We start from the raw sequence: 25,856 nt of genomic DNA, 5'->3' as shown, positions 1-25,856 counted from the left end.
CAACCGGGGTGGGGGGTGCGGGGGGGAGAGATATAAATAAATAAATAAATAAATCTTTTTTAAAAAAAGGTTTTTTAAAAAAAGAGGCTTAATATGTAAATGACATCAAACCTGTGTTTTAGAAAGATCTTCTCGACATTGAAGAGAATGATTGGAAAGGGGAGAGAGTGGAAGCAGGGAGCTTTGATAGGAGGTTTGTAGCTGAGGAATAATAAAGGCCATCCACTGATTTTTACACATCACCTGGGGAGGCAATGGCACAAGTGGAACAGAAAATAGGTGTAATGGAGCTCAGCAGGAGGAAACAGGATCAGAAGGTGCACTCAGGGGAGCCAACCAGAGACAGCCCTGCCCTCTATCTATCTATCTATCTATCTATCTATCTATCTATCTATCTATCTATCTATCTATCTATCTATCTATCTATCTATCTATCTATCCAACCATCCATTCTCCCACCCCCAGAGTGTATTTCCCAGAGCATCTGTCACTAATACTAATGAAAGAGCCATTTGTCTGATTTCTCTCCACTTTAACCACAAAGTCCATTGGGCTGCAGTCAGAGGGATCCATCTAAAATGCCTCTCTACCTGTGTGACTCCCAGGATTAAAACCCTTCAATGGCTCCCTGTTGCCTACAAAATGAAGTTCAAGTTCTTTAGACCTACCTGGCCACAGTCTCCCTCTCTAGCCTCATCCCTGGACTGTGACGGCATCTTCTTTCTCTTCCAGTTTCCACTGATTTTCAGCTTCTGGCTGCTCCCTGTGGCTTCTCCTTCTGTGTCCTTTGTTTATAAGGCTTTCGTATTGGATTAAGGCTCACCCTCATTCAGTTTGGGCATACTTAATAACATCTTCAAAGGTGCTATTTACAAATGGGTTCATGCCCACAGCACCAGGGGGTCCTTCTGTGGGGATATGAATCAATCCCCAACATGTCCCTCCTTTATCATCCCATAATGCCCAATTACCTCTACCCCACACTCACCATAGAGTATTCTAATTATCTATGTAGATGTTTCCCTCTCAGTATATTAAAGAACTTCTGTGGCAAGATGGTGTCTTATTCATCTTTGTATCCCGGCCCTTGCTTCATGGATTTAGAGACTACAGGCCCGAATCAGGGTCTTGACAGGTCGTGCTTTCTCCTGGACTCGGTAGTGTTCTGGTATCAGCTTGCCACAATCCTTTGGGTTCCTTGGCTTGCCTCTGCCTCTGTCACATGGCTTCTCGTTCGGCCTTCTACTTCTCCTGCTCAGGTATTTGTTTCTCTGTCTAAATTTCCTCTCATTATAAGGACTTCAGCCAGTCAAGCATGACTGTGAGCCCTCCTCCTACAGCGTTCCTGAACACATAGTATGAGCTGAAGGAATATATGTAGGATGATTCATGGAAAGAAACTACTGGCCTAAGCCAGGTGGTCTCTGGTGAGTTTTAGTAGAGCAAGAGAGAGGTTGGAGGGGAAATCACCCATAGAGAGCGTCAACAGTGTAGATCAAGGGTCTAAGTGGTTTAGCCATAAAAGAAAAATGGGTATAAGTTAAAAGTGCAGCGAGATAGAGGGATGGGGTTTTCTTCCATTTAGAGGGAGGCCTAATCCCATATAAAGGCCTAAGAGACTGAGGGGCAGAGGGAAGGCCAGACTTCAATTTCTCTTTATCTGCCTTACCACCTCACAGGGATGCTGTGAGGCACAAAGAACAAGATAAGGCATAAAAATTCCTTGAAAAAATAGATTCTTTATTTCCAATCTCTGATAGCTTCTAACTACCCTTAGAATAAAAATCTAAGCATGGTGTTTAAGATTCTCTGTAATCTGGCTCCAGGCTTCCACAGGAGACCCATGTTCTTTCCCTCTGTTTGCCTTTGCTCAAGCTGTTCACTCAGTTTCAAATGATTTCCCCTTGTCTCTGCAAGAACAATTTTTAAAAAAATCATTTAGAGTAGTTAGTGTGTGTAAAACACTTAAAACTCTATTCATTCTCAAGGCCGTATTTAAATACTATTTAGACCATGAACCCTTCTTGCTCAATCCCTCAGAGTGGCGCCCCAGAGAAATAGTACTTTGTATCCTTTAGCACTTATCACATTCTACCTGATAATGTTGCTTGAGGGCATGATTTAGCCTTCCCAACAGACTGAGATTTGGGGGCATAGGCTATGTCTTACTAGTATTCTTACCTCCAGTGCTTGTGCCTGGTACATAGTAGATGCTCAATAAATTGAAATAAATGGAAACATTACCATATGGGAAAGAAGTGTTTACGGTGGACAGTCTCCTGGGACACAAAACTGGGTGGGATCCAGGATACAGGAAAATGGAAGCCCCAACTTATCAAAGGAAGAGGAACATCTCCTCCCTTGGGAAGGACTGCAGATAAACCTGGAAGAATGGAAATGGAATAGGTCCTTCTGGAGAGGCAGTGTTCAAATCCTTCAAGGTCTAACTTGAATGCTACCTCATGAAATTCCTATCAGACCTGATCCCAATTTGGCTCAATCTCTTTTAATCTCTTCTGACTTTCTACCTTGTAAAATAATTATTTGTATACATATTTTATTCATTTTCCTGGACCGCGACCTTTTTGAGGTCAGGAGGAAACCGTTTTCCCCCAGATGGCACATAGTAACCACTCATTTCGATGTGGGTGTATTGAATGGATAATTGGGGAGAGTGGACGGGCGAGTGAACGGACAGGTCTGAAGCAGGAGAAGTTTGTGCCAGCGATTGCAGTGATTAATTAACTTTCCAGGCCCACCATTAGACAGTTTAACGCAAAACCAAGTAGAGATCCTCTCTTTGCTTTCCTCAGTTAGGAGGTATCGGCCGGCTCGCGGCCAACTTTGCTCTAAGGTCCTCACACCTGTACCCTGAGGCTATCTTTGACAATGCCTGACTCAATCCTAAAGCCAACCTTTCGCCAAAACCTACACCTTTTGGTCCTCTATGGGAGGGCGAACCTATGACCATATTAGTCCTTTCTCTCCCGGCCTCTTTTCTCGTTCCCCTCCTCCCGCATCGCAACCACCGCCAATCAGGCGCAAGTGAGGGCGACCCTCGCAGGCCGACGAGAGAGGGCCCTGCGGCCGGAAGCCGGAAGCCGGAAGTGGAGGTTGTGAGGACGTGTTCTGGGAAAGCGAGAGCAGGAGCTGGCCGAGCTGGCGCCATGGAGCCGCTGTACCAGCAAACGCACAAGTGAGGGCCGCGGCGGGGCACGGGCTGGGGCGAGATCAGACTGGGCAAGGTCGGCTGCCGGGACCAGGGTCTGATGGAGGGACTCCGAATCCCTCCACCGAGGACGATGCTGGAGTCAGCTCAGTCCCTGGCGAGATGCCCAGGTCAGAGGCGGACGGAGGGTCCGACCTGGGACTTGGAGACCTTGGGCCTGGTGGCGACCCTGCGAGTTCGTTTCTACCTGCTGTGCAGACTGGATAGAGGGAAAATCGCACCTAAAGATTATAATACTGTGTCCAGCACCTGCCAGCTCGGTGCTCTGCGATGGCAGAGCTTTTGGAGAAACACGAAGTAGGGGACCTGCCATCCGCCCATAGAAGTTTACTGTCTAGTTGGAGAGTCAAGATGCGTATAGAAAATTAACTAGTGTTTGTGGCAGGATGGTATGATCGGTTACAAGCAGGACCATCCTAAGCAATTTAGAGGGATGTATCACTTTGGGCTCAGGGCAGAGAAAGTTTCATTTTAGCTTACATTTCTCAAATAATGTTAATTCCTGCTCGGATTGGTCCTAGATTTGTTCCTGCAGCAGCGCAGTTTTTCCTCTTTCGTGCTGATTTAGTTTATACTGAAGACCTTATTTTTCTGGCTCAAAGGAATTGCTGCACAAGTGGCACTCAATACTGTTACTTGTAATTTGTATGTGATTACAGGTTCCCATTAAAGATATCAAACTTTGCTTAAGCGTCTCATAACTTAAATTGAACTTAAGTGTCTCATTACTTAAGTGGCCTTTATTCATGTTTTGGAACTTGCTGAGATGTGCATGGTAATAGGGGAAATACCTATCCTACTTTTTAAACTTTCCATTTTATTCTGTAGTTCTGTTCTGATGAGAATACTTGACATCACACTCTCACAGCATGGAAATGAAATAAAATAGGTACCCAGCATCCCTAGAGCATTGAAAATAAGAGGATGATGTCCCTCTTACATTTTCTTCCAAGTTGATGGGTTTCTTTCTTTTTACTTGGTTGATGAATATGCAGAACTTACTTTGTAATAGTATGAAAATAACAGAATTTGCTCTTAACAGTGGGGAAAACAATTCTCAGAACAATCATAGAAAGGTTCTTGAAAAACTAGATCTGTGAGTCAGCTGGAGAAGAAATGAAACAAAGTTATGCTCATCTTACTAAGGAAGGGCAGGTCTTTTGCAGTACCATGGCACAGTGGACTTAGTAATGCCTTAATCTGTGATGTAGAGTCTCATCTGGTTAGTTAGTTTGGTTAAAGAGTGTTGCTAAGGAGACCATAACTCACTTTCTTTTCAAGAATGATTTTGTTCGGAGAGTTTTAGACCCTTCTAGTTATTAACAGCTGCAGCAAGTAGCTGATCACAGGGAAATGTAGGGAGTATAGATGAATTCCTTATCCCTACAGGCTTCCAACAACCCACCCTTGGTCTCTACTCCAAGGCGCACCAACTTTTTTCATAAAGGGCCAGATAGTAAATAGTTTAGGCTTTGTCGGCCATATGGTTTTTTGTTCCAGCAACTCGACTTTACTGTTGTAGTACAAAAGCAGCCATAGACAATACATACATGAATGGTCATGGCTGTGTTCCAATAAAACTTTGTTTACAAAAACAAGCAGCGGGCCAAGTTTGGCCCACCACTCTTAGACTCTCACTCATTCATTCAACTAATATTTATTGAGTACCTACCCTGGGTCAGGCACCATTACTGTAGGTCAGGCATGTTACTCTGAATCAGGCACCAACTCTTCAGTGCTGGCAGTACAGCCCTGCCCACCAGGAATTTACCTTTTTTTCTTGAAACAGTATATTCTGATCTGCCTTTTCTCACAAGTATAGCACCAGGAATAGGAAACCTGGTTCTAGATCGCTTTGCCTTGTTTTCCTTATATGTAAAATGTTCATTTGGGGCTGGTAAGACTCCATTTAGGTCTAATTCTGTGATTAAGAGTCTTAAAAAAAAATACACGGAGTTCTGTGAGTACCATCAGTTAACTGTTGCAGTTGCAGAAATTAATGCCAGTAGCTGAATTGACAAAACAGTAATTGAGTATATTACTGTTACTAGAACTTTGAACTCACTTTGTGGTTATCATCTGCTTTGTCCCTGAAAGTATATTGAAATTACATTAACATTTTAAAGTTGTATATCTTGGAAATTTCTGAATTACCTGAAAAATTAATGAAAAAAAGTAACAAAAACAAAATAAACATTTTGTATTTAAATAATACTGCATTTGGATGACGTTTGTAGAGGAGCTAATAGCCAGGCTTCTATTTTTGAGATCTAAGTGGTTATAAAAAGTGTCTGTATTTGTCTCCTACTCTAGTCTAGGATCAGTCCAGTGCCATGGACCTTATCCCTAGAGAAGCTGACTCGGTAGGTCTAGATCAGGCCTATGTTTTATCAAGCTCTACAGGTGATTCTGATGAGCAGCTGGGTTTGAGAACTATGACCTTATCTCAAAACCAGCTGTTCTTTTTAGGTTCTGACCTCTGATGAGGTAATAGCTGAGTGAGGTGAAAATGACCAGATGGTTCTCAATGCTTTTAAACAAAGTTAAGTGAAAACAATGAACTTCAATACAATGCTGTATAGGTTATACAGCATTTTCATATTGCGTTTGGATCTGTGACCCTGTAAATAAGTATCAACAGTATCCCTATATAATAGTAGAGGAGACTGAGGCACCAAGGAGTTAAATGTCTTGCTCAGTGTCCTTCAGCCAGTACAAAGTGGAACTAGAACTTCAGCCATGATCTTTTAACTCACCCATTATGTCAGAGGCAACATGGATGCAAGGTGTGTGTATGTGTATGTGAGAGAGAGAGTTGATGGGGGGTAATTCCATGGACTTATTAAACGGATAAGTCAAGTATTGTCCAAGCCCACCTTGGACCCCATCAGAGGCGGGGCTACACTTTCATTTTCTAATATCCACATTCCCAAGTCATGTTTACATGTTGCCTGTTCCTTATTAGCTTCAAGTGTGTGGTCTCAATTCCCAAAGCAGTTTAAAACAAATTTTCCACTTGACAGATTAATAATTCCCACCATTCCATTCATATTTGCTTTGTTGTTTTGGATTTATTTCCTCTAAGGCATGAAATATAGAGATTAGAATTGCTTTATATCTTCTCTAGTTCATTCAAAGCAAATAGAAACTGAATGGAATAAGTCAGCAGTGTTTCCCTGCAACTTCTTAAAGTTTATCCTTTTTAGCTGAAAAATAGTATAATAAAGCCAGCTGAAGAGTGTTGTTAAGGTTTTGAAGGTATTGGCATCATCTCTCCTACTGACCTCACAGAATTTAAGAATTGAAAAGGGCTGGCAAGATCTTTCTTTCTGTCTCCTGCTTTGATTAGTAATACCATCTATAAAACCCAAGACAGCCCCTGTAACTACTGCTTAGACATATGGGAGCTCTTTTGTTGTTGTTGTTATTGTTATTGTTGTTGAAGAGACAGTTTTTAACTGTTTTCATTTTCCTTCTGCTGCGCTGAAATAAGTCATCTTGAAACTTCTCTTTATTGGCTTTGGGGTCTCCTTTGAGGAGCACCAACAGAGACCAAGCCTGTTCTTCTGCATGTCAATTCCAGATGTGTGAAGAGCACCAGCTGGCCCATTTTTGCCCTCCCCGCTTCTTTTCCCAGGGGCTTAGTATCATTAACTCTCTTGGTCATTCATTTTTATGAATGATCTTGTACTCTTCTCCAGCCATCCTGTTTATCTTCCTTTGGGAGAAACTTAATTGCTAGGGCTCCATTAACAGGTGGCTCCAAGCATTCAATGCCCTTATGTATTTGTGTATTTGACTTTTTTTTGATCGAAAGGCAAAATAATTTTCATCCCTGACAGACTTCATCTTACTCTTTTGACCTAAATGAAAAATGTCAGTATTTATTTTCCATACAACAGCCTTAACTACTCATTAAAGCAACAGAATCATGTGTAAATTTGGTAAGCATAAGTTGATTTTTAAAAAAACCAAAACCCAGAGCCAAAGGCAGCCCTGTGCTAGAACACTGGAAATCTCTAGCATTGTTTAGCCTGCCATGAATCCCTCAGTCAGTAATATCATCAAACCATATTCATCTTAAGATATGAGAAACTTCCAAGTGCTTCTTGAAATCAGCATAAATTGCCTGTGGCAGCCTCAGTCCTTTTCCACTATAGACACACCTGTGGTTTTATTTCCCACTTGCCTAGGGACCATTGTGATTGTATATCTCATTTATTTGTTGAATGAGGACATGAATGGATGGATGAATGTAAGAATGAGTCAGTAAATGAATGGTGATTCTCATTAAACCATTCATTCTTAATATTTGAAAAACATGCTTATTGTCTTTATTTATGAAATAGTTCAAACATGCCAATATGGAGAAGAATAAGACCCATCTCTAGGTCTCATGTTTAATACACGTGCCTCAGCTCACTTATTTAAAATAGAAATAAAATTGAAAGCTCCCACACCTATTCCCTTCTAAACACCAGAGGTGACCTGTTCATGATTTTATACTCTTAACTTCCCATGTATCCACAAGCAGTATATATTATTGCTTTGTGTGTTTTCAAATTTCTCTAAAAAGATACTGTATATACCCTTTTTTTTTTCATTTAATATTGTGTTTAAGGTCAGTCCATGTGGATACTATAGATCTAGTTCATTTATTTAAACTGCTGAATGATTTATCCCCTCACTGAGGAACATTTGGGTCATTAACAGCCTTTTTTATTACAATTCCACAGTCCTTTATCTGAAACTCTTGAGGACAAATCTTCAAAATTCAGATTTCTTTGAGAACTTAGGAAAGAAATATAGAACATGTATATGTTATTTAATATCCCCAACATAAGGGCAGTACACTATAATTGAATACATGAATATCTGCAACATTCTACACAGAGTAGAATAAACAAAGACCATGAAGAGGGAAGTGGATGTGGCTCAACTGATAAGAGTGTCTACCTACCATATAGGAGGTCCAGGGTTTGATACCCAAGGCCTCCTGGCCTTTGTGGTGAGCTGGCTCTCGCACAGTGCTGCCATGTGCAAGGAGTGCCATGCTATGCAGGGGTGCCCCCCATGTAGGGGTGCTCCACGCGCCAGGAGTGCGAACTGCAAGGAGAGCTGCTCTGTGTGAAAAGTAGCCCGCCCAGGAGAGGCGCCACACACATGGAGAGCTGACGTAGCAAGATGACACAACAAAAAGAGACACAGATTCCCAGTGCCCCCTGACAAGAATCAAGGGGACACAGAAGAGCACACAGCGAATTGACACAGCATACTATGGAGGAGGAGAGGGGAGAGAAATAAAGTCTTTAAAACAAAACAAAACAAACAGACCATAAAGAGGGTCACATGTGGTCAGATTTTGCCACCTAATTAGTTTTTAAAACATTAGCAAAAAAACATGTTTTTCAGAGCTTTTGGATTTCAGAATTATGGTGAATTTTGGACCTGTACATAAATGCTTTGATGGCCATTTCTTATGCACGTCTCCTCTGATGCATGTGAGAATCTCACTAGACATAGTCTTAGAAGTGGAATGGGGTCAGGAGATACATACTTGACTCTACTAGTTATTATTAAAAAGCTATTAAAATGTTTCTATCAGTTTATAATCCTAACTGTTTTCGAATTCTAATATCCCCACATCTTTATCACTGTCCACATGGGTATCAGACATTAAAATAGTTGTCAATCTAAGGGAAGAAATGTGATATCTCATTGTTTTAATTTGCATTTTCCTGATGGTTAGTAAAGTTGAGCATCTTGTTTTATTGACCATTTGAGTTTCCTTTTCTTTTAGTTGTCCATTACCCATTTTTTTAAAAACTGTTTTGTTTGACTTTTCCTATTGATTGGTAGCAGTTATTTCTGTATTCTGGACACCAGTTACTTCTGAGATTTGTGCTGCAGTTATCTTCCCATCTGTGTCTTGTCTGTTTATAGTGCCTTTGGTGTAAAGAAGTTTTTTGTTTTAATGTAATTAGATTAATCAGTCTTTTTCATTATATCTTGGTAGGTGTGAGTTAGTTTTTGGCTTTTTCATTATATCTTTTAGATGTGGGTTAGTTTTTGGCTTTTGTCTTGCTCAAGAAATTCTTCTTAACCTGAGATCATAATAAGCACTCCTATATTTTCTTCAAAAAGTTTTAAAGCCTTGCTTGACATTTAGGTTTTTACCATCTTGACCGTATTTTTATGTATTATGTGATGTGTCTTTTTTCCGTATGGATAAGCAACTGAGCCATCAGCATTTGTTTTAGTTTACTCTTTTCCCACCTCTTCATGGCACCAAGTTCCCAGTATATGTAGGACTATTTCTGGGCTCTTTTACCCTCTTGGTCAGGCATTAGGTTTGCCTATCATTGTCTGTCTTTCCCTACACTAATACCATATTGCTTTAATTATCGTGAGGTTGTAGTCAGTCTTAATAGCAGATGGGGTGAGTGATCCCTCCTCATACTTTTTTAGAGTTGGCTATTCTTTGTCCTCTCCACCCTTTTTTAAAAAAATCATGTTGCTTTTCCTGTTGATAAAGCCGCCAACTTTCAGATTTGCTGTATTGAGTCACCACTGAAAACTTACCTTGCTACCTTCATCTAGGCCTTCAGTAAAGTCCAAACTCCCTTTTCCCTCAGCCTTACCATTCAGTCCTCTGTAGGTGTTTCTGTGGTTGTAGTTACCCTGATGCATGTATCAGTTACCTTGAGCTGCGTTCCTTTATCAGCCTCTATACCTAATTCTAAAATATCTTAGACTTAAAATATCCTGGACTCACTGAAGCAGCCATCTGGTCCTCAGACTCCAGTGGTGATTTCTGGTTGCTTCTCGGAACCATGGCTCTTGCCCAGGAGCTCTCTTGAGAGTCATTGGACAGCTGGCCTGGCTCCTTCTGGTGCCATAGGATCATGTTTAGAGGCTTCAAGGAAGCCCTGGGAGAGACTAGAGACAAGTTGAAACCCAACTTGGGCCCCTGGCTTACATTGGAAATTTTGGGGTCACCATTTGCAGTGCTCATGATCTGAGAGCTCCGCAGGCCCATTTATGTGGCTTGGACGTGGTGAGACCGTAAGCACCAGGAGGTGATTGTTGAGCGGGGGGGAGGCATATGCACTATCCCAAAGACTGGTCCCCAGGAACTACTTGGAAGGGTTCTGAGGGTGAACCTGGGCCCAGCCTGGGAACCTGCAGAGCATGCTCTGAGGCCCAGTGTCTTGGATCACAGCAGAAGCCCGGGGTACAGATCCAATATGAGATGCCGGTAGCCTAGCTATTGACAGGGAAAGGTGTTTATCAACCAGGAGATCCCTATCTTTCAGGTCCTCCTCTAGTGGTTTCCTCCAACTAATTGCCTTGTCCTCCTCTGCTCTTACCCAACTCTCAGGCAGGCCAGCCTGCTTGTAAGCCGTATGACATGCCTTTTTGTATTTCATTTTCTTCTTATCTTCCTTCACTAAATCATGTCTTCCTTCCTAAAAGTGATGTTTAGAACTCCCTCTACCCATAGAACTCCCAACTTACTCTTTCATAACCCCTTCCATGTGCTTGCCTTTGCTTGGCACCACTATGCATAGCTCCTTAGCTTCCTAATTGTTTACGTTTATGCGTGTTGTTTCTCTCTTTAATCTTCTTGGGACTTTTTCCCGTCTGCCTGGCCTGTCTTTCCTAATTACACTGTTTCTCAAGGACAGGGATTATATCTCCCTTGCCCTTTGACTCTCCCTCGTAGGAACCAGTTCTCAGCACATTGGGTCAGGGAACAGAGTGGATTGACTGGGTTCAGATCCAGGTCCATCGCTTACTTGCTCTGTGACCTTGAACAAGCTACTTGACCTTTCTAGGCTTCCGTGGTCTCATTTATGAAACAAAGATGATAGCAGTTCCTTCCGCGTAGGGTTATTGACTTCGTAGAGTGTCTTGTATGTTTGGTAAGCACTCAGTAAACGCTGTCTTCACAGCATTTTATTATCTTCAGTGTTAAAATATTAGAAACCATACCAAAACATATGACCTACAGTGCCACATGCAAGTTTTACAATTCAGCAGTGCTGTCAATTTAAATCAGTTACGTGTTGGCATCAGAAAAAATCGCCTTTCCTGACTGAAGCGCTGCTGATTATTCCTGTCTCCCTCATTTCCTCCCTCTTCCTTTGACAGGCAGGTCCACGAGATCCAGTCTCACATGGGACGCCTGGAGACGGCAGACAAGCAGTCTCTGCACTGTGAGTAATTAACTGGAGGGACCAGAGCCCTTTCTCTGATGACACGGTGCTAATAGGCTGGGTTTCCTGACTGTTTCTGCCTCGGGGGCTTAATGATTCAGCGGGGGGAATGAGTTTTGTTGTTAGGGTGGACAGAAAAACCCCATGGCAAAGTCACTGATTTCCCTGATTGTGCCCTTGGAATCCCACAAGTCTTATCCCCCATTACCCCTCCATTCAACCTGACATGGCCCTATGGGAATGGAAGTTTTTTCCTCCATCTGTCTTAATCTAATTACCTAGTCCTTAGAGGAATGCACTCCATAAAAATTCAGATGTTTAACTGGAATTGGCCATTTCTTCTGAGCTAAGTATGGTGGCTTTTTAGGGGGGATTTATTCAGAAATAAGTAACAATCTTAATTAGTTTATTTCCCAACCATGGTTTCTTTTGAGAAGAGTGCCCTCTCTCCTCCCGTTTAGAAAAGGACCTTTTTCTGAGTCAGTCACGCAGACGCTACCGGTTACCCGCCCACCGCAGATGCTCCCTTCTCACCCCGCTCCTGGCTGGCTCCTAGTGTTCCGGACATCAGTGCTTAGGTCTCCCTTCTGCAGCTCAAAGGCCTCTCTTGGTTCTTGCCCCTCCTTATTCTAATCTAACTGTGATTGTTAGTTGTAGGTGTGAAGACTTGGAGCGGGGTGGTGGTCCTGCTGTGGCTTCTTCTGGATGCCTTCTCATGTACACGGTTTAGCTTCTGTCGGTGGCCTTTGTTTGCCTCCCCAATAATCTGATTGTTACATGATTAGAAATGGAAAAAGGGTCATTTTGACTGTCTTGTCAGAAGGGATAAGGAAAATGACTGTATTTATCATATCTTTACCTCCATGGATTCTTTCCTGGACCTTTCCGATTGATATTTGGTCTATTTTGGGGCCTCAGACATTGTTCCACCCTCCTATTCTTATGGAAAGCCGTAAGGGAACTCTTCTCTGTATGTTTCACATACTAATCTTCCCTTCCTTTATGCTTTTTTTCAATAACCTCGTTGTTAAAGAGGATTCAATTAGCAGTCTTTTTATTAGGTATTTATAATCCATATTTGAAAACAATCTGAAAGGAAAAGAGACCTCATTCTGTATCAGAAAACCTAAATTTAACTTAAAAAATTTATTTGAACTTTTTTAAACAGCAAATTTTTTAATTGTCTTTTTTAAAAAAGATACATAGATCACAAAAAAGTTACATTAAAAAATATAAGAGGTTCCCATGTACCCCCCCACACACATACACACTCCTCCCACATCAACAACCTTTTTCATCATTGTGGCACATTCATTGCATTTGGTGAATACCTTTTGGAGCACTGCTATGCAGCATGGATTATAGTTTACATTGTAGTTTATACTCTCCCCCAGTCCATTCAGTGGGTTATGGCAGGATATATAATGTCCTGCATCTGTCTTTGTAGTGTCATTCAGGACAACTCCAAGTCCCGAAAATGCCCTGAAAACTTTTAAATGTTAATCTTATTTTCTAAAGGGAGGAAACTTTTTTGTACACATTTTCCTTCAGCTTTCTTTTTTTTTAAATGACATTGTTATGGCATTAACAACAGATTTTTTTGTAATAGCCGTTACAGGGTCACTTTCTATATGCCTTTGAATTTTGCTATTATTCATTAGTGTACATGTATTTCTCCTTTTGAAATATGTAATTTGAGTTTATTGACTATGGGGAAAAGATACATCAATTAATTGTTCTAATGTAAGTTCGCTATCGTTTTCTAGCAATTGTTCTTTTTTTCTCTTTTATGCAGTAGTAGAAAACGAAATCCAAGCAAGAATAGACCAGATATTTAACCACCTAGAACGTCTGGAGATTTTGTGCAGCAAGGAACCCACTAACAAAAGGCAGAATGCCAAACTGTGAGTGCTGATCTCCGACTTGGCTTTAATGCCCCATACCCAGCAAGGCTGGCTAAACTCCCAGGGAGGCTCTAGAATATTCTCAAAATCCATTTGCACATTGAAAAACAGACTCGCAAAGGATAAAGTCCCCTTAAAGGGCACACTTCTGTCTATGTGATATTGCCTCAAATAAAAAGCCTGTGCGGGTTGTGACCCAGAAGCCTTGTGTCTCCCTGCCTCTTTTGTGTCATTTAAAAATATTGCATCCAGTGCTTTTTCCTGCCCAGACCGATGGCCACTTGAAGCCTAGTAATGCCAGGGACTTTTGCTCTGCTCTGTGGTTCCCACTGCATTGTTGGGTTGAAACAAAATCTTGCCCTAAATCACATCAATCAGTCTCTTTATAATGAAATACTGATCTAATGCTTGATATACCACCATGAAATTAAAATGAAACCACCCTCACCACCTCTAACCCCAGCCCTTGCTCCCAAATGCTATAAGAAACTTCACTGATGCTTTACTCCAAAGATGCCCTTGGGCGTCTTCCAGGAGCGCGATATAATCCATAGAAGGTCAGGAGGAGGTCATCAAACCTGCTTCCTGTCACCTGTTCCCTGCCATGCATTCAGAATCAGAGAGCAGTAGATATTTAAGTGAAGCTGCTAGAATCTCTGTGTGCTGCAACCTACTTTAACCACAAGCTACTTTACTTTCACTGTCACTAATCAAAATCAGATTTTGGGGAGGAGATAGCTTGGGGTGGCGTAGGGAGAGTTAAGGGAATGTCTTCTTTCCTAAAGATAAAGCCTGGCTACCTCAAATTGGGCTGGACTGGGTTCCTGGAATTTAATCTGTCTCTTCATCAATTCCAGTCGTGTTGACCAGTTGAAGTATGATGTCCAACACCTGCAGAGTGCTCTCAGAAACTTCCAGCACAAGCGCTACGCAAGGGAGCAGCAGGAGAGACAGCGAGAGGAGCTTCTGGCTCGCACCTTCACCGCTAATGTAAGCCAGGCACCTGGGTGGGGGTCGGGCAGGCACTGGATGTCTTCCTGGGACTAGAGCTCATGTCTCTGAGCTTCATCCTCTTAGGAGATGTGTGGAGCAGATTGATGAGGAAGAGACAACCAACTGGAAAGGGTTGTAAACTTTGTGCGTTGACAGGCTAGACCTAGGCACGGAGTCTTTTTAAGAAAACACCTGAAGAGGAAGCAGTTTAGTTAGGAGAATAGACAGAAGTGAAAATTAGCTGGTTGGACTGGTCCGAAGCAGAGCGGTGGAGGTTCACATGGTAGAAATGTTTTTGATCAGATGGAGACGGATGATTAGAACTTAGACCATTTGTGGTGAAGGGAGCATTTCAAAGCTGCCTTCGGGCAGTTGCCATTGTGTTGGATGTGTGTGGTTCCAGTGTCAGATGAGTTAAAGTGTTTTTGCCTAATATGAGGCAATTTGGAAGAATTTGTTAACAGACAGTTTTAGATGGACTGCTGGACTTGAGCCTCTTTGAAAGTAGTGTGTTGGTTTGGATTTGATTTCTCATAACACCATTGTCCCTGCCCTCTAATAGCAATAGGATCATTTCCTGCGTGTGAAATGTCACCAAAAATAAAAATAAAGAGAAAAACCATACTGGCTTTTTCTTGTGTCCTGCATTATATATTCCACCAGGGGTAGGGAATTTTTGTTGTTGTTTTCGTCCTTTCCTTCCTTTCCTTCCTTTCCTTCCTTTCCTCCTTTGGTTTCCTACCAAGGATCGTTTTCTAAAGAGACGTTAGCTTTTTAAGTCTGCCATCAGAATTCAGATCAGTTCCTGCTTTGCAGATGTTTAATTCTTATTGCTGCTTCCATGCTTTGCAGTGAATGTCCTTGAGTATCTCAGAATGTGCCTATGTAGTTTTTATTTCTCCAGAGTAAGCGATCAAGTAACAATGATAAACAGTTTTAAAATGTGATGGACTGTAAGACACACCAGAAGATGATGCATGGGCTTCAAGAATTGTGATGATGTGTTCAGGCTGTTTCCAGGCAAAGGGATGATTGCTCAGGATTGTTTTGTTTTTTGCCAGCCCACTGTGACTCTGTGCATATGGTGTGCCCTTAATAAACATTGACTTGCTGAATGAGTTTCCTCCTGGCCATTGTACTATCTGGAGATAAAGTACATTTTTCTGAGAGATAATGACAGTACCCTTTGAGATGGAAGGGTGCAAAAGGCATCCAATAAATGCTTGTCATGTGAATGAAGATAAGTCTCTAATTAGCTCATTCAGACACTGGAGTCTTTCGACCACTCAGCATGAGCTCGTGCAGAGCACTGGTAAAGGTGCTAAGAGTAAAGTGTATGAAAACTTTACGTGATTTTTATCTGTGAGACGCTTCCTCGCTAGAAAACATGCATGTGAAAAAATCATTGTGAGCTTGAGCAGCATAGAAAAGGTGGTTTAACTTTTTTGTGGCTGTTAAATGGGTTTAGGTAGTAAAAACAGCGCTGCTTGACAGAAGAGTTTTTGGTTGTCAGGAGGTAGGAACGAGAAGAGAAGAGTGTCACTGCTGGCACTAATATGCTTCTGTGTACCTTCCAATTCCAGTGTCAAGTGAGAGCCGCTAGGCTTGGTCTTGGCGTTTCTTCTGACAGTACGGTTAAGAGGGCAGGCTCCTCACTCAGTACTGGATTCCTGCCCCATTGGACTTCCACCAGCTGTGTGATCTTGGGCAAGTTATTCCATCTCTCTGGGCTTCATTTTCTTCATGTATAAAATGGGGATAATAATTGTAGCTTCCTGGTAGGGTTAGTGTGAGGAGTAAGTGAGTTTAGGGTACATGAGCACTGAAGAGCTAAGAAAAGTGGGAAGTACTTGATTGGTATTCGTTTCTTCTTCACTCAGCGGACTTTTCTTGCCTGCTTGGCAGCAGAGTCCCATCCTGAACCCCGCTAGGCCTTCAATAGAAGGCACCGTCTCTTCTATCTTTGGTCAGTCCAGTGCAGTTGGAGACATAAACTATAGAGGAAATTGATAAAGAATGAGAGCAAATCTTCTCTGCTGCATTAAAGGGAAGCCAAGTAAAGAAACATTTGGAACAAGCTGGGTTAGCGAGTGACCTGAGGAAGCCTTCAGAAGGAATCAAAATGAGGACTCATAGGAATAGTTTTTCCTAAGTGGAGTAATGATACAGAGGTGGGCATTAACAAGACTTGTTAGCAGGAATCATTTGGAAAGTGATGATTCTGAGACAAGTTCCTCTTCCTCTGTGTGCACAGAGGCTGCTCCAGGTCTTTGCTTTGCTCTTTCTTCTGTTAGATCCTTTGATTCCTGTACCATTCCCTCCAACTGTTCTGCTGGCCAGGCCCAAAGGCAGAGCAGTCAGACCCGGTATCCCAGGAGCTGACCAGCAAGCAAAGTTAATCAAGCACCTGCATTTCTTTACAGGACTCTGATACCACCATACCAATGGATGAATCACTGCAGTTTAACTCCTCCCTCCAGGAAATCCACCACGGCATGGATAACCTCATTGGAGGCGGGCACAGTATCCTGGAGGGACTGAGGGCCCAGAGACTGACCTTGAAGGTGGGGTCCCTGCTGGGGGACAAGGAGGAGGCCTCTTGTTTTGGCCTCGTCCAACAGTTTGGTACCCATGTTTACATTTTCATTAAGTATCCCCAAATGGTGATGTGGCAATGGTGAGACAGAGCTTCAAGTTTGGAGTCTTTTCTTATTGGAGTTGAATTATTATGAGCTCAAAAGTAACAAAATTCTCTTTGCCTGTCACTATTTTTTTGGGCTTGAAACAAACCGTATTGTGGCCTCTCTTGGTATCAAAGTCTTTTTCTATTTACTGAACTTACCGTGAAAGTGTTGTTATTATGAGGAGAACTATTAATAATAGTAGACTGAGAAAGACTGTTATAGAATTTTTTATCCTAAGAATGAAAATGTGGTTGTAATTTGATGCCCCAATCTAGGGTGGTTTTCCTTAGGACCCCTCTGTGGACTGCCTCATAACAGAGACCTCTGTACTTCATGACTAAATCCCTGTGGACGGGTCTCAGGGCTGCCCTGGTTGACCAGCAGCAGATCGGTTCTAGCGCACATGGCAGTCCCCAGTAACACTTCTCTCTCTGTAGTCACAGGTGTTCCTAGAAGCCCTGCCCTCTTGGACTGAGGCTCAACCCCCCGGGAGTGGTTTATAGAAACATACAGACTCTGATGTCAGTTATGGTGTTTCAGCCTCAGCCCTTTTCCTGTATCAACCCTGGTGAATAATGGGGTGTAGGCTATGCCTACTATCAGGGTGTGGTCCCTGTGAACGAAGCACTCCCAGCCTCTCAGAGCTGTGAGAAACAGTCACTCGGAAATGTGAGCTTTTATCTTCGTTTTTGTTGGACCACATTGAGAAGGTCAGCTCTTCTGGACTTGGTGCATTTCTGAACAGCACCTGCCATCTTTACTAGGGACAGGGTCAGGCAAGCCACAAGTGATGCCACCTCTGATTGGCAGTACTTTAGGTGGCCTGGAAGTGTGACCTCCTACAGCCTCCTGGGTTCACCCTTTCAGAACAGCCATCTGCAGTAATCTAAACTGGTACATGTCAATTAATCTGTCCCTCCTTTAGAAAACTGCTTCCCATATCTCTGCGAGGCAGTGGAGGCCTTTTAGGACAAGACTCCCACTTCAAGCTAAAGTAGATCCAGTGGAGAGTAGAGATTACTCTTAAAGCAAACGCTTCATAACAAAGCCTAGCACCTCTGAGGAGTCCTGGCAGCTTCTGTCTCCTATGCTGTTATCACAGGCCAAGGGCTGGGAAGCTTATCAACACGACTGGGGCTTGAAATAAAAGTTCCTGATTCTGTTTCCTCAGCACACCTAATGCTACCTGTTTGTGTCTTGATTCCTCCCACCCCAACTGTGTCAGGGAAGATTTCTGCCTAACTCGTTTGAAAGGAACCTAGAAGGAGAGCATGAGGGAGCTGGACTGGAGCAGCCAGGTTTGGCCCTATTCGTGGTTGAAAATGAATATGTTTTTGGAGTTTATGGTAATTTTCTGGGGCTCTTAGAGGCTTGAGCCTTAAACCTCATACCATGTTGAACAAGCAGGATCTTTAGCAAGAGCCTCATTTTTACCATCACTGTCCTGGAAAAACTGGCCTCCTCTGGTAGCAATAAATGTGACTTGAAAGAGATCTTTCTTGATGAGGCCTGTTAATCATTGTCTGGGCAGAATGTAGGATTTTAATTTCTGCCCATGATGCCTCATATTGTTCTCACTTCTCTTGACTCTTCTCCCAGTTGTTCATTGATGTGTGTTCATTTAAAAAGTAGATGTGGGACATCAGGTTAGATGCTGTCTGAACGAGTGCAGTTGGCAATGTGTGTAAAAGTAACAATAGTCCAGCATTTATTTATATGTGTTACTTTATAAGTTGAATGAACTTAAAAATAAAAACTAGAAAGCAGTAAGGCAGGGGTGGCTGGAAAATTTGGGCTGTTAGTTTAGGAATAAAATACCCATTTGTTGGTGTGTGGTGGCTTTTATGTAAGAAGTTTTAGGTCGTTATATTGGTATCTGTCAGTTGTGTTTCTGTCTTTCCCACTTCAAACCCTCTTGTAAACCTGGACATTGAGTCACACATTGTACTCAGTAGAATTCCCAAGGATTCAATCACTCCACAGAGCGAATGCTTTGGTATCAAGGATTATTGGAGCTAGGGAGCAGAGAACGTTTATTGATGTTGCCTTTTTTTAATGTAAAATATTTAAGTTTTAAATATTTTATTGAGGTATAATACACAAAGTAAAGTGCCCAGATCTTATTTGTACAGTTCAGTGAGTTTTGGCAATTGCATACATGTATGTAACCCACACTCCTATCAGATTACATTTTCTTCACCCCAGAAAGATTCTCCTCCAGGCAGCCATTGTTGTGATTAATTCCACCCTGGATTAGTTTTGCCTGTTATTGAACTTTTCATAAATGGATTCACACTAGTAGTCTGTGTCTGGCTTCCTCCTCTTAGTAATAATTTGTTACGTGTTTGGTTATATGTTGATAAGTTGGTCCTTTTTATCACCGAGTACTATTTCATTGTACAGATACACCATCATTTGTTTATCTGACCTCCTGTTGATACCTGGATTGTTTCCAGTCTTTGGATATTCTGTGTTTCTTTCTAGAAAATTTTTTGCAGTTTTAGCATTTATATTTAATTCTGTGCTCCATGTTGAATTAATTTTTGTGTATAAAATGGGTTATGGGTTCATTTTTTACACACAGCATCTATCCGATATGTAGCATCTATAGCTTATGTGTGTATGTATATGTATATTTGCTATTTTATTTTATAGCCAGTTGTTATAGCATCATTTGTGAAAAAGACTTTTCTCTCCCCCTTGAATTGCTCTGGCACCTTGATAAAAAACCAACCAACCAACTATACAAGAATGGATCTATTTCCTGATTGATGCTTCCCTTTTTATGCTTTGGGCATGATCGAGAGAATGTCTTTGAGTAAAGCAGCCCATCTCTCGGTGACCTTCACCCACCCTTGGCAAAGCGAGTTGATCTTTGGTTCTCTTTCTCTTCTCATCTGCCCCAGGGGACTCAGAAGAAGATCCTTGACATTGCCAACATGCTGGGCTTATCCAACACGGTGATGCGGCTCATCGAGAAGCGGGCTTTCCAGGACAAGTACTTTATGGTCGGTGGGATGCTGCTCACCTGTGTGATCATGTTCCTCGTGGTGCAGTACCTGACGTGAGCGGCCGCGCAGCAGCCCAGCAACGCTGCCGCCGCGTGAGAGTGTGTGTGAGTGTGTGTGCGTGAACGAGGGAGAGGGGCCAAGGAAATGTCTGCTCATCTTAACTGTGAAGACCACTTGGGAGGAACTGTGACCTGGAACCTCATGGGAGTTTCACACCTGCTCTGTTTTCTGTGACATCACGAAAGGAGTAGCACTGCTCAGCTAGCTAGTAAGTGCTTACGGAGTGACAGCAGTACCTGGTCTGCCCTCCCTCTCTCACACCCATTGGAGGAGGAAGGAATATAGGGTAAGGGATAAAGAAGGAAGGGGGAGAAGAATGGTTTTGGTGGATTGGTCTACAGAGCTGATGTGCCCCGGAAGGCTTTTAAGGTGAGCCTCACTGAAAGGACGGTCCTCACTCGGCCATCATCTGGCCTTTTCTGGTTCCTGATGTATAGGCTGGAGCAGAGTGGAGAGGCAGAGGCCTTCTTTTCCTGCACCCATTTTAGATCGATTCACACACTATTGCCCCTGGCCATCCCCCCTCCAAAAAAGAAAATGACATATAGCTGACTAACCACTCATACTTGTCATCCTTCCCTGAGGCAGCTACCAAGGGGAAACAGAGACATTGAAGCTGTTGCTGATAACGAGCAAGATTTTCCACATTACAGTTACTAGTGTTTTTCCTTTCTAAAGGGAGGCCAGTGTTATTCCGTGGAAGTGTTCTGTTTTGAGGCTGAAGACGCTGGTCACTGAAATTTTCCAGTAGTTAGTAGAATGGTTGGCTTTTAAGGTTCAGCATGTACAGCCATACTCAGGCTTGGGGGGGCCTTTGCCCAGGAGGGGGTAGCTGTGAGTCTTAGTGATTTGTCAGTTACAATCTCTAGTTTTAGTATCTCTGATTCTTCAGGTCTCTTCTCTTCCTTGAAATGCAGTGGCAGCTGCCACCCAAGCCCCCCTTCTGCCCAGCCAGTGTAAGCAGATGAATGTCTTTGTGAGGCCCAGTTTTCAGGGACCAGAAGCTTTTTCTTCCTCTGACCACCCCTGGATTAAGGCTGTACCAATACACTGTGTATTGTGGAATTTATCATAAAGCCAGTCTGTCTTTCAGTCCATCTGCTGTGATGAATCACTGAAAGTACCAGAAAGACCTGGTTAGTTTAATTTTTCATCTATTGTAGGCTCTGCTATCCTTCCTCTCCAGGCTTAGTAGCCTCAATACAAGACATAAAATAACATTCAAAATTCCCCAGAAGAACTGGAAACCTGCTCAGTATTAAGTCCACCTTTGATTGTCTTGCCCACCCCGCCACTCCCCCAGCTTCCTGTCTTTGTTTCTTGTTGCCTGAACTATCTCCTGTCTCAGCTCCCTTCTTTTTTGTGTGTATTTGGTTCCTCTTTATTTTACCTCCCACTTGTTGCGGTAGCCATGTTGGTCTCTTCAGCTACATCTAGGACATTGCTCCTTCTTTGGTGAACTTCTCTTGTCACAGATTTTTAATATGTTTCATGGGTACTGATATCACACTTCTGATCAGATGTGATCTTGATGACTGTGAGCCCTCTGGGCTAACAGGCCTGTGGTTTCCAAGGAAGGGGAGATCTGTGGCCCCGTCATAAAAGGGTGAGGGGCCTGCGGTGGCCTGGAGGGTGGACAGAGGGGTGGAAGCATCTCCCCACAGCTCCAACAGAGGGGAGGCACAGTTTGGAATTCCCTCATGTCCAGCACTCCTGCCATCTTGGGGACCAAGCACAGGACTCTATCCATAAAATGGATTTTTAAACCACACAGACCTGGCTGTCCTGTCTTCTGGGCACATGTGGATCCCACCAGGTAGCGGACTTTGGAGGAACGGGTGCAAGGAGCAGCTAAAGCATTTGGGACTTGAAGTCTGAGAGGCGGAGACTCTCCTCCCTGCCCTCTGTTACACTGGTGTAGGTCTACGCTTACCCCAGCAGTGAGGCCCTTACCAGTGCAGCACACTCAGAGCTGATTCTCCCTACCTTTGTAATAAAAATTGTATAGGCAGTTTGTGGGTCTCGATTACCTGGGGCCAGGGGATGTGCCTAGAGACCCAGGACACTGTGTTTGGGTGACAGACATCACGTGACAGCCTTCTCTCCCACTTGGGCTTTCAGTGCCTCTCGAGAATCTGTGAGGGGCAGCACCTTGGCCTTTAAGGGAGTCCTGTCTCCACAGCCTCCAGAATGGAGGGGAGAGTCCTGGGCCAGGGACGGAGCACCCTCTAGTGGAGCTGGGAGTGAATTATTGGGTCGAGCTAGTGCAAGAAACTCCAGTAGACAGTCTGGACGACCCTGTACAGAATTTTGGTGGCCTCTTCTGGCTTAAAACAATAGGGTTGTCAAGAGAAACTTGGGAATAGTTGTGACCAAAAGGCTAAATTCAGAGACCCAGTAAGAAGTAGAGTTTGCTGTTACAGAAGGCTTCACTGCTCGGGTTTTTCCAAAGTCAGATGCTCTCGTGAATTTAAGTGGGCTTGGTTTGCAAATTTGTATTTACACTCATTGTCTTTGAAGTGCATCAGTTGAATAAAGTTGAGATTTATTTTATTTAGAAAATATTTTGTAAAGGCATTTGACATTCCCTGTTACAACTAATGAGCCCTTTTTATGTTTCACAGTTTGGAATTCCCTCATTCCAACTCTGACTGCTCCATGGCCGGGGGCTGGGCTGGCTGCCTCAGGAACAGCTGGGGATCTTTTAAGATTACACATTCCTGGGTCCTGTCCCAGACCTTCTGAATTCAAATATCCAGAGTTGAAACCTTGGAATATGGCTTTTGTGGGGTATTTTTCCCTTACAGTAATTCTGATGTGTGTATTTTGGGACCACTGTCTCCTAGACAGAAGATTTTTGTCTTAATCAAAGATTTGAAAAATATATGTTGAATTAGCTCAGCACATATGAAAAGCAAAACTTGTAAGTCCAAAGTAAAGTGTTACTTGTGTATATCCTACCTTATTCCAGAAAAGATTTGGAAACTTACGGGGAAATGTAAAGAAGTCAGGAACAAATCAAATCAGAGCAGAAAGTGTCAATACCAAGAAAAAGAAATTCAAACCCAAGTCGAGAAGCCCTGCACAAATGCTCCGGGAAGTCTCTTCCGTGGGCTTGGAACCCTAGCCAAAGAAAAGAGAAGCATGATCTAGTACTGTCTAGGTAGGGCGGGGGTCCCTTCTGCTCAGAGGCAGCTTGTCCTAGACCCTTAATGTTGGTGGCTGCCAGCTTGCCTGTGGCCCTCACCCGACTGTCCCTGTAATCTTCACAAGCCTTCGGTGCAGGCGAGGAGGCAGCTCTAGTGACTTGCCCTTGGCCTCTACTCTGGCTGGCTTCCTAGGCCACGCTCCTAACCGCTGCACAGCCGCTGGGGGGCCCTGGCTGAGCAGCCTGCCGGGGAACTCAGAGCTGTAAGGCATTTGTTGCAGACCATTCAGACCTTATACGGCTAGTTCTCTGTTCTAAAATATTTTCCTAACTGAGGGAGAAAAAGGCAGGAGGTAGTTTCTGGCTGAGGAGAATGGAAGCAATACTCTGGCCTCGCCACTAGGGAGCGACATAACCCTGTCTTTGGTGGGCCCCAGAACCCCACACAAAGTGGACTTGGAGCAGGAGGAACCAACTGCAGATTGGATTTGGTTCTTTAGAACCAGAATTTCTCTTTGAGGAGCAGCTCTGGACTCTTGAGTATGGCCAAAAATGACTTCTGGAGCCCCAGCTCGTTTTCTAGGATTCCCCTTTCTGTCCTTCCCTCAGCAAGTGGGCACCTTGCAAACAAGCATGGAAACATCTTCCCCTTTTAGTGTCTTCATTTCATGTGGCACGTGGGAAACGAAGGAAATAGGGTGGAGTGAAGGACATCAGGCAGGTCTTTTGTCACCCCCAAGTGCAGCTGGTTAAGTCCCCACCATAGACCTTCCTGTGAACAGTCCCTCTTCCCCCGTTCCTGCTTCCCTCTAGCACCAGCTTCTCAAGAGCACCATAGCGCCATGGCTCTATGTTGGAATCAACTTTGGGCGCTTTTAAAAATACTCATATGTGGGTCTTACCTCGACCTTATTTTGATTTAATTGGTCTGGGGTGGAGACTGGGCACTGAGAGTTTGTAATGCCAGGGTTGGTGAGAAGGGCAGCTGCAGTCCAAGCATATCCTACTCAAGGCAAGGCTCCATCCGTGCTGGGGGAACCACTACTCCAAGCCTGTTGGGTGCAGGGGTGGCAGCTTAATCCCCCCATCTGGTTTGGGAAGGGGCCAAATCGTTCCTGGCCAGTGCCTCTGTCTGCTGAATAAAGCACCTTGGGGGACAGGCCAGCCCACCCCACCACACCCTGCTGTAGGCTCCATCCTCCCTGCGCTGCTTGGCAGCAGAAGACCTGAAGTTAAATCCCCATTTTATTACTAGTGCCTTCTCCTCCTGCCCCATCCCTGCCTCATTATCATCATTTATAAAATGGGAATGGTTATAATGGCCTACTTGCAAACTGGTAAGGACAAAACAGATCAAGCACATGGATTAATGGGGTGTTCTGGGCTGCAAGTACTAGACACTGCAGGTCATTTAAACAATAGGACCTTGGAGAGGTGGGGTAGGCTGCAGGGTTGGTTGACTCAGGGCTCAGTAATGTCATCAAAGGCAGGCTTGGGACTACCTGCGTTACCAGAGAACACAAACGGAAACATGGCCAGGGGATGCAGGAGTGGCGAAAGCGGTGGCTGAAATTATTGCCCACTAAAGTTTTCATTCATTCATTCAATAAATACTAATTAGTTGAGCACCCGTAATGTACCAGCCACAGCTCCAGGTACAAAGACAATTCAACAAAGCCCGTCCTCTATTAGTGATCTAGTTCCACACAGTAAATCACTATAAAACTTAGGGGCTTAAAGCAGCAGTATCCACTGTTACCTTGCATGCTTCTAAGGATGAGGAATTGGGACAGGGCGTGGCTGGGATGGCCAGTCTGTGCTCCATGTTGTTGGCCCTCTGCTGGAAGAATCCAGTGCTGGCGATGGGAATCATCTGAGGGCCTGTTCACTCAAATCTGGCACTTAACGTCGGCCGACACCTTGGCTGAGGTGTCCGCTGGAACACTTGCACGCAGCTTCTCCAACGTGGTGACTGGGGTCCAAGGGTGAGAGTTAAGAGCGAGCCAGGGGAAGTGGACTTGGCCCAGTGGTTACGACGTCCGTCTACCACATGGGAGGTCTGCGGTTCAAACCCCGGGCCTCCTTGATCCGTGTGGAGTTGGCTCATGCGCAGAGCTGATGCTCACAAGGAGTGCCGTGCCACGCTGGGGTGTCCCCCGCGTAGGGGAGCCCCACGCGCAAGGAGTTTGCCCCATAAGGAGAGCTGCCCAGCGTGAAAGAAAGTGCAGCCTGCCTAAGAATGGCGCTGCACACACACGGAGATCTGACACAACAAGATGACACAACAAAAAAAAGAAACACAGATTCCCGTACCGTTGACAGCAACAGAAGTGGACAAAGAAGAAGACACAGCAAATAGACACAGAGAACAGACAACCAGGGCGGGGGGTGGGGGGAGAAATAAATAAATAAATAAACCTTTAAAAAAAAAAAAAAGCGAGCCAGGTGGGAGCTGTGTCCTTCCTATAACTAAGCCTCAGAAGTCGCAGGGCATCAATTCTGCCATTCATCTTTGGTTGTGACAGGTACAAGCCCATGGTCTCCTCCCAGTGAGATGAGTGTTAGTCACATTGTAGAAGAGCAGGTGGGGCGTGGGTGTGGTCACCTT

The 25,856-nt window shown here is 43.8% G+C and overlaps 1 protein-coding gene across 2 annotated transcripts; it reads left to right on the top strand.

The window, feature by feature from the left end:
• The first annotated feature begins 3,076 nt into the window (after window positions 1-3,076).
• Window positions 3,077-22,662, top strand: GOSR2 (golgi SNAP receptor complex member 2). 2 transcript variants are annotated; one of them, XM_004478175.4, is made up of 6 exons: window positions 3,077-3,196; window positions 11,384-11,448; window positions 13,244-13,352; window positions 14,210-14,342; window positions 16,769-16,909; window positions 19,936-22,662. In XM_004478175.4, the coding sequence occupies exons 1-6, from the start codon at window positions 3,168-3,170 to the stop codon at window positions 20,095-20,097; spliced, it is 639 nt and encodes a 212-aa protein (XP_004478232.1). In that variant the 5' UTR covers window positions 3,077-3,167; the 3' UTR covers window positions 20,098-22,662. The 2 variants fall into 2 exon arrangements, with proteins under 2 accessions (XP_004478232.1, XP_004478233.1); XM_004478176.5 differs by lacking the exon at window positions 16,769-16,909 and having other exon boundaries at window positions 3,096-3,196.
• The last annotated feature ends 3,194 nt before the right edge of the window (window positions 22,663-25,856 follow it).

The sequence above is a fragment of the Dasypus novemcinctus genome, chromosome 21 (assembly GCF_030445035.2).
Source record: "Dasypus novemcinctus isolate mDasNov1 chromosome 21, mDasNov1.1.hap2, whole genome shotgun sequence".
Taxonomy (NCBI): domain Eukaryota; kingdom Metazoa; phylum Chordata; class Mammalia; order Cingulata; family Dasypodidae; genus Dasypus; species Dasypus novemcinctus.
This window is presented reverse-complemented; position numbering and strand designations above follow the sequence as displayed.

Coding starts and splice junctions, on each gene's coding strand:
- GOSR2 (XM_004478175.4), top strand. CDS start 3,168: ATGGAGCCGCTGTACCAGCAAACGCACAA. Junction 14,343..16,768: donor CTCGCACCTTCACCGCTAAT/GTAAGCCAGGCA, acceptor ATTTCTTTACAG/GACTCTGATACCACCATACC. Junction 16,910..19,935: donor CCCAGAGACTGACCTTGAAG/GTGGGGTCCCTG, acceptor CATCTGCCCCAG/GGGACTCAGAAGAAGATCCT.